General features: G+C 37.7%; 1 protein-coding gene across 1 annotated transcript; it reads left to right on the plus strand.

The window, feature by feature from the left end:
- The first annotated feature begins 771 nt into the window (after positions 1–771).
- Positions 772–6,918, plus strand: LOC120426528 (uncharacterized). Its single transcript, XM_039591297.2, has 2 exons — positions 772–988; positions 6,352–6,918. Exons 1-2 carry the CDS (start codon positions 914–916, stop codon positions 6,748–6,750), a joined length of 474 nt encoding a protein of 157 aa, XP_039447231.1. The 5' UTR covers positions 772–913; the 3' UTR covers positions 6,751–6,918.
- Positions 6,919–9,114: the final 2,196 nt, after the last annotated feature.

Here is a 9,114-nt window from a genome sequence, read left to right on the forward strand (position 1 = left end):
ATGGATCCTAATAGTTGTATGCACTTACTCTACTCTAGCCGAGCCACGTAGTTAGCCTTGCCGTGGTAACGCTTCCGCCTCGTAAGCGGTAGATCGGGGTTCAAATCTCAGCTCGGACCAACACAACTGGTGATTTTTTTCCCTGCTGGATTCGATTGCCTTGTACACAGCTAAAAAAGTAGTAATCCAGCTGCGTGTAAAAGACCTGGGTGTAAAATAAATATTGCATTATTTTATGCAATTTTATGTAATTTTACACCCTGTAATATGTAGCCCATCAGTATGGGAAACCTACCTGACCGAAATGTCAAGCTCATATATGCTCATAAGGCGCCAGTCCCTACTGTTGGTGCTGGGTTTGAATCCCGTCGGTTGCAACATTTTTTTTGCTTTTGCAAAATTTGTACATGCAGTGTGTAATATTAAGTGTTTATTTTGACGAAGGTGATGTGCATGCTTTTGCATGCGATTTTACCATCGGATTTTTTGCTGTGTATTATCACAAGCTGGACCTTATCACGGCACCTTAGATAAGACGACCTATGGTATATTGGTAACATTAAGTTAAGAAATATCCACTGTATCTTCTGCCACAGAAAAAATAATGTAAATTTGGAAGCTGTAATTTTGGAAGGTTGAATATTACCTTTTTTATGATGTAATTTTACCTCAATTTAGACTGAAAAAGTGACATTACACCAGAAAAGTGGTAAAATTACACATTTCCATAGGTAAAATTACAACTTTTTTCTGACATAAAAGATGTATTATGCGTGGCAAGATAACTTAACATTTTGCGATTCTGGCTACTATGCAATGTGCGGTCGTCTGTTCTGAACTGTAGGCGGCGGCGACTAAATCGCGCAGTTGAAAAAACCGCAAACGTTGTTCAAGTGTCAAACACTTCGGAAAAATGGTATCAACTCCAAAACGGAAGGCATCCGTAACATCAGATTCTTGCGATTCAGGAGACGAAGAATCCCGGAAGGTTATTATACACAGAAAAAAAATGTAAATTTACCCGACACTGAAACTATGCTTTCAACGTAAACATGCTCAATGTAAATTTGAAATTAAATTTAAAACGTTGTATTGCATTGAAAGAGCCCTCATGTAAAATGAGATTAGACTTAAATCACGAATCTCATGTAAACGGAACTTTTGTTTCCAGAAAATCAATAATATGAAAATATGAAATACATGTAAAAACATTTCTGATGTAAACTTTCTAAATGTAAACCATAAAAACACTTATTTTTAAATCTCAAGTTAATTTTGCGAATGACAGCTGAAGTGAACGGCGTTGTTGGAGTTGTTTTTGAATCAAGTGCTCGATTTCGTTGAGAAAACAGCAGCAAACGTCAGAGGTTGTAAGCAAATACTGTTCATTTAAGTGAATGTTTACATCCGCGAATGCGATGTTTGTTTATAATTTGACTTTTTGTTCTAGATTGGTTTGCCGTTTGTAATGTTTTTCTCAAAACCAGTCTCGGCAAGAGTTCTGGGAGAACTTTCGCTTTTGTTGCCGAAACTTCATGTAAACAAGCAGATAAAGAAATATTTCTTATTAAATAATCGACAAATTCTGAGGAACCGGAGTCGCTGATAAAGTCAGGTGACTCTGCATTCTTAACAGAACAGGTTCCGGACAACATTGCACTGGAGGAAGCTGCAACAAGTTCAGATAGGTGTAACAGGTAAAACCTGGGTGCTGAATAGAGAGAATGCGTAACGTGATTTTCGAATGATCCCACTTTGTTTACATCTACAAAGTAGGAGTCTGTTCAGGCACAAGCATGACTTTTTTCTTACTGGTAAATGGGCTGTTGTCCCGCCCGTGTGGATCAATCGGACCGCGCACTGGACTCACAATCCAGAGGTCGCCGGTTCGAATCCCGCGGAGGGCGCTCTAAAATTCTTTGTGTAAATATGGGTATTCGGCGCCGTCGCTCCGTGCCATACTTTCATACACTTAGGAGCCCAGGGCGGCGAAGTCCTTGTAGATAAAAAGGAAGACACTAGTGGTTGGTACTAGCAATGGTGGCCGACAGCTATAAAGTCAACTTCGTTTTTTTAAATGGGCTGTTTTATAATAAGTAGTACAATGTGTTTTATTTTGCATAGTTTTTGGATTTTTTGCAGGAAAATTGTCGCGTTTCGGTCGGTTAGAACAGATTTTTCTTTTTTACGAGTGACGAAGAACTGCGGCGAGAGTGTCATTCTGCGAAGTCGCAGATAAATTCCCTGGCTGATTTTGGAATCCTGCAGCTCTTGCTGCTAATTCTAGCGAAGCTGATCTAACAAACAGAGAAGATTTTCACTAAACCAGGTTTTCAAACGGAATCAAACAATAAAGACAGCTTCTGGATGGATACAACCGCATCGACTCCATAAACAACTTCCATTCATAATTATAAAAAATGACGATCTCACTTTCAACTTTCTTAAGATTTCTTGACTTCAAATCTAGGTCCTCAAAAACCACACATTTTTCATTCAAGCAAAAAAAAACATTTTTTAATGATCGATAACAATACTTTCTACTTTTGGCGAACAGTAAATTGGTTCCACTTTGACAGTTCAAAATTGAGGCCGTTTTGCGAACCACTATTCAGCACCCAGGGTAAAACGTAGAATGCGCTTGTTTTCAAAACTAGATACCGTTCATAAATCACCTATATTGTAGAAATTCAAATGGGGGAACAGGGACCAAACAGCGTTAAGCGGCCATTTGATTTGCAGGATCCGATGTTTGGTGTACCCTCGGTTCGGAGAAGAGTATTTTTCTTGGCCGGACACTCGTTTTAGTTTCCCGATGCCCGATGCAAAATAATAAAAACCGGACGAAACAATTATTTTTGCAGCAGTCAAGTTTTTCTACTCGTTGACAGTTGAGAAGGTAAGGATGCCTTTGACAGGCCAGGGCCACAGTTGATCATTTTTCCCCACTTCAATGTTCAGCCGCGGAAACCATGACGTTTTCCATTTCCATTATGGGACATTCCTAACTTCCATCAGATCTGGTATGCTTTTTTTAAATAAATGTAGGGAAAGGGCATCAATTTATTTTTAATATCTGGACTTTCTTATTAGGTCCTATAAGCGAATGTTCGGCAGTTACATCTCACCCCAGTTGGCCTGGGTTCGATCTCAGTGGCATTTTTCGAGACGAGATTTGCTGATCACGCCTGACATCGGATGGGAAGTAAATATTGGATGGGAGCTTAGGTGCAAAAAGAGGTTTGGATTGCTTCACTGTTTCAAGCCTTCGGATACCTAGTTTTGAGTAGGAATCTTGTAATAGAGAACGCCAAGGAATGCTGTTGGACGAACAATTTGATTTGAAGCTTATGTAAACATTGAGTAATTAATGTTTACATTTGCTTATTGAACCTATTAGAAAAAGGAAAACTTCAGATCTAGAGTTTTTTTTGTAAATGTCCAATAAGGCTGATACCTCGGCTGGTACAAATATTTAAAAAAGTTTTTGTCGCTCCCACCTCCCCTTCAAAATTGGCCCAAAAAATCAGGGCACAAACAATATTTTTCAAAAAACTTTTCAATGAAACTTAAAGTGCAATCAGCTGAGATCAATTTAAAACGCATTCCCCTGCGTTTAGAATCATTTCTAGCATTTTGTCCTTGAAAAATAATTGTATAAATGAACAAATTGAAAAAATGGGAAATTTTGGAAGGAAAAATTAACTTTGGTTTTAAAATGAGTAGATTGATAATTAATTTAATATTTTTTTTCATGAGCACTATGACCATTGGGTCCTAAAATTAAGCTTAGATTGCTGATATTATTGTTTACAGCGATAAAGCTTATTTTCCTGAGTAAATCCTTTGACCCTTTGTACGACCACAAAGAGTTTAAAATGGATTTTTAAATCAATTTTGAAAAATTAACCTCGCGGTCCTTATTGAAAGAAAAGTTCCTACTTGACAGCTCGTTCCAAGGGGACCATAGTTGATCCATCGAAAAAATGTTGTCTTGTCATTTTTTTGCATTAAAATGAAAAAAGTGATCAGAAATGGTTTTTGATCGTGTTTTTTACCGTTGTACAAAATTTACCGTTGTACAAAATTTTAATTCGGTGACCTTCATTAAAAAATTCAAGTGAAAAATATAATGAAATATTGAACGCATGAATAACAGCGTAAAATATTCGAAATTGAGTTAAATTAAATAACAGAATTTATATTACCGAGTGCCCTGGAAACATTAGCATTGAGCATACTAAATTGAACACTTAAATAATTAGTTTAAAAAAAGAGGTAAGACATTCCTTGACAGAACATATCTAGATTACTTTTTTAAAACAACTAATGTGTCATGGGTTTCCTATGTAAATAGGACCTTTTGAAAAAGTAAGCGAGGTATCTTCTAACCCGCTGAGAAATTATTATTTTCGACCTTCATCAGCCCGATTTTTTTCCATTAGACTGATCAGAGCGTTATATTTCTCAGAGAGAACTATCAGCACGCCCCGATCGGCCTTTGTAAGCCCGATTTTGTTCAACCATCAGACTGATCGGGTCGTTACATTTCTCAGTGGGAGGCTGATTGAGGCGTTACATTTCTTAGAGGATAACAGCGCCACCTGAACCCTCGAGAAATGTAACACCCTGATCAGTCTGATCGTTGGAAAAAAATCGGGCTGACGAAGGCCGATCAAGGCGGAAAGTTTCTCAGTGGGAATGTGAAGCAAAATAGTGTAAGCGAACCTGAACATTCTTTAAATTCACCACCTGCTTGCTTGCTTTGCTTCACCACAAGAAGTGTCACTCCAAAGGTGACGTTTCCCCAGAGTCCAAATAACAAAAATTATTGAAAATAATTAAAATTTTATATCCTCGGATCGCTAAGAAGAATTGAGTTGTACAAAATCCAGAAAGTAGGAACCTGTGGAACGAGTGCTCTGGATATTTATAAGGTAAGTCGTTTCCGTAACATCTGGACCAACACGAGAAAAGAGTGGAAATGCATGTTGCTTTATTATTCAAAATCCATGGCTGAAGACAACTATTTTACAAAGTGCTGGCCTACTAAGCTACTTTTTTACACAATGTGAATGCTGCTCTTTTCAAATTTGCAAACATTGTTCCTGTTTGGTTCCTGTGCCATACCAAAAATAAAATAAATAAAATTATTCCTGATTTGGTTTTTCAGAGCGTGGACAGCGAACACTACCAGCAGCTGTACAGAGCCTTTGATAATCGACGGAAATGGTCATTTGAGCACGATGAACCTCACGGAAATGACGGCCGTCAGTGATGGCGGCAAGCAACAGATTCACCTGCAGTTACATCAAGCCGAATTTGACGTTCAACATTAGCATGTTTAAGGCGCGGACGGCCTATGACTTCGCGTCTGCTGATGACAGCATGTATGTTTAGCATTTTATCCCGAAGATTAAGTCAACAAAATTAATGGTAAGCTTCTAAACTTTGTTCTATAAAAACCAAAGAACTAGATGTAAACATTCATTACTTTTTGCTCCTGTATTTTGTCAACATCATTGGAGTGAGTGGGATAAACTGAATGTTTATTTTGGTTCTTCAGTCCTTATACAAAAAAGGTTAACTACAATTATTGTTTGATTTGTATCATCCTTTTTCAATGCTTATTTCTTATCAATCGGCAAGTTGTATCTCAATATTAACCGGTCGCGCTAGTGTACTTTGTGCACCATTTAACACCTAAACTCGAATCTGTATAGAAATTCCCCCTTTTTCTCGAGCTAGGGAGTTTAGGTGTTAAGAAGTGTAAGGGAGGCTAAAAATCGCAACTTACGAAAGCTTAAGCAAGTTTGTTTTTGTATTTTATTAAGGTTTACTCACATTCCACCTTTTTATCTTACTTTCTATAGTGAATTTAAACATGTTTCAAGATATAGCTTGATGCTTCTCCGTTGAATCTAGATTTTGATGTAATTTTTAGGCCTATGTTGAATGATTTACTTTTAGTTCTTTGACGATCCCTCTTGAAACTTCAGCAATCAAATTTATATCAAAAATAAACTAAAAGTATATCATTTCCAGCAATGGCATAAAAAGCGATAAAAATTTACATCGGATTCTGGATTCAACGGAGAAAATTTTTTTTTCGCTTTGGTAAATTTACGTAAGTTTCATCGGAAATTTACACGATTCTAGAGCAAAGTTTGTTCGGCAGATTTACGTTGGATGGCATGTAAATTTAAAATGAAACTCATTTAAATTAGCATCATTAATGACGTGCACTTTTGGTACATCATAAATGATGTAAATTTACCGAATTTTTTTTTTCTGTGTAGAATAAAGTGAAACATAGCCGGAACTTCATTACCAACTTTTGTAAATTTTCAGCGCACTAAAAGGTCTACGCCAGAGGAGGATGAAGCCTTGTTTAGACTTGAAGCGGAGAAAAACTTCAAGGGCCAGAAGTCCAGTGAAAAACGTGGATTCTTGAAAATTGTTGGAATCTGTGTCGAGGACATTTTGCGTTATGTTTGGGATCACTGCGTCGAATTTGTATACAAGGGTGCCATTTTCGAAGAAAATCGTGTCGATGGGAACGTTGTAACTCAACTGAAGCAGGATAACGCTAATCTCCTAATGCTGGTAAAGGCTATGGGAGACAGGATCGAGTCATTGGAGAGCCAGTTAACGTCACATGAAGAAATGATAACTGCCATGAATGGAACCGAATACCCCGCTGCATTAGCCGAACAGGTGATCGATTGCATTGACATCGATCATCTTTGATTGTTTACATTTCATTTGTTCCAGATAGCAAATAAAAAAAGTTTAATTAACAAGTTCCGAGTGAATTCTTTATTTCAATCATCACACGGAGAAAAGAGAGTTCCCAAAATCGTGAACACCCGTTCATGAAATTGGGAACCACGAACAAAGTGTTCAAATTCCATGGTACGTTTTTGAAAATCGTACCATGGCATTTGAACACTTAGTTCGTGGTTCCCAATTTCATGAACGGGTGTTCACGATTTTGGGAACTCTTTTTTCTCCGTGCAAATACGCTTAAATCCTAATTTCTCACATATTTGAGTGAGACCTTTGCTAGGGTTGAAGAATGGTGCATAAGTTGGCAAAAAGATCACGTAAATTCCGAGCGATTGCATGTAAGAGATTATCGACATGTCGCAATGAATGCGGGAACCATCTAAAACACACACGGAATTGACACGGGGGCGCTGGATATACACGGAGAAAAAAGAGTTCCCAAAATCGTGAACAAGCGTTCATGAAAATGGGAACCACGAACAAAGTGTTCAAATGCCATGGTACGTTTTTCAAAATCGTACCATGACATTTGAACACTTTGTTCGTGGTTCCCATTTTCATGAACGCTTGTTCACGATTTTGGGAACTCTTTTTTCTCCGTGTAGTTCGAATTGGCCAGAGTTCTGCAGCAATTAAAAAAATGAAGCCTATTGAAGGTCCCTTCCTTACTAAAGATTCAACAAGTCTGTTCCAGGAAGGACAAAATGGACACGCGTGGCCGACGCACGACCTCTCAGTTGATCCAGTTCGCGTGTTACATGGGATTTTGCATAAATCTTTGACAGCAGTATCTTCGTTAGTCCTAAAAAGTAATAACCGTAAAAACAGTGGTACACTGTACTAATTGAGGCATGTTGCTTGCAAACTGCAGTGGGAATCTAGGACATTTTGCCACTAAAATTTAAATATTATTTTGAAAACTCTACAAAAATACCAAAAATAGAGAAAATTACCTTCCAGCTGTTGATAGAAGCTGGGCTAAAGAATGTTCAGAAAGGCCTACTAAGGGGCCGTTGCGATATTCGCAGCTGCGGGATACACTCGCAGCAGAATGAAAATTTATCTATTCACGCGCAATACCCCTTCCTAGATGTAATATTACCATGATTTTTTTTTTCTGTGTGTATCCGGCCCCGATACTCTTCATGGGTCATGGGAAAATTTTTCTTTACTTACTTACTGTACAAAATCTTTCGCAATGTACAAAAAAAAGCACAGTAATCCACTTTAACTCTCTGTTGCAAGTTTCTCCTCATTTCTAGGCGTCCGAATGTTATCTGTGGTGAGTTACTCAAAACCACTATTTACGCAAATGGACCGACGGTTTACTTCCCCATCCGATAGAAGGCGTGATCAAGCAAATCTCGTCTCGAAAAATGTCACCGGGTCCGTCTGGGATTGAACCCAGGCCTTACTAAGTCCACTAAATCTATAATCCACGAAAAAAAAATTTAGTTACATGGCACGACTTTGTTGCGAAAAAGAACAATTTCTTTCTGGTGCATGATAGTTTCATTGGTGTTTTGTTTAATTTTGTCATGATTAATTCCAATTTGTTTGAGTGGATAGCTAGGTTAAATTCGCAAGTTCGAGTTTGCATTAAATGTAAAAAATGAGATTTCAATCTTTTATGCCTTATTCAATCAGAGCAGTCAAACCAACTCGATTGTTTTGATTAGCTGACCTATTTTAAGTTCTTACATTTTCTCAGTACCAACATCTTCCATGTTGACATTGTGCCTAAACTGTGCCGACCTTACGTAAAGCTATGTTCTGCTTCCAGCTGTGTTGGTCTTCCTCTCTGGGAAAAACGTCTTGCTTTGGCTATTATTTCTAATTCGACACAATTTTCCAGTGCTTGAGCATTTTTCCACCACCGGCGACGGATAACGTAAAAGCGAATTCTACCGTCTGGATTAATTAGCAAAATTACTTCAGCTTTAAGTTTAATGAAATTCAAATATGTTTTGATAACGGTAAAATCTTTTCCGCTTTGCCGTTGATGTCTTTTAATTAAAATTATGAAATCGGAGCAAGCGAGCCACGGTGAGCCGTGAAGAGCCAACTGTTTTTCGAGCTGTTGAGTTTGATGTAGTTTGGTGGTGGTTTCCCGAATCAATTTAAATTTAGCTGGCTCTGACAGGTCATTATTAATTTTATTTGTCTGTTTACAGTAGTTGAATGGGGTCTATGCTATGCCACTTTATACACAATAGAATAATTGAAAGTTCGAAGTTTATTTCTTTTGGAAGTAAACTTATTGAGTATTAGTTTTGAATTTTTTAATCTTAGCGATGTGAAATTGACAGTTCTCGTTCAAATCTG

The sequence above is a fragment of the Culex pipiens genome, chromosome 3, assembly GCF_016801865.2.
Source record: "Culex pipiens pallens isolate TS chromosome 3, TS_CPP_V2, whole genome shotgun sequence".
Classification (NCBI taxonomy): Eukaryota; Metazoa; Arthropoda; class Insecta; order Diptera; family Culicidae; genus Culex; species Culex pipiens.

Bases quoted from the DNA above. Each gene is read 5' to 3' on its own strand.
- LOC120426528 (XM_039591297.2), top strand. From the start codon at position 914: ATGGTATCAACTCCAAAACGGAAGGCATCCGTAACATCAGATTCTTGC. The intron at 989-6,351 runs GTTATTATACAC...GTAAATTTTCAG, and splicing joins GAGACGAAGAATCCCGGAAG to CGCACTAAAAGGTCTACGCC.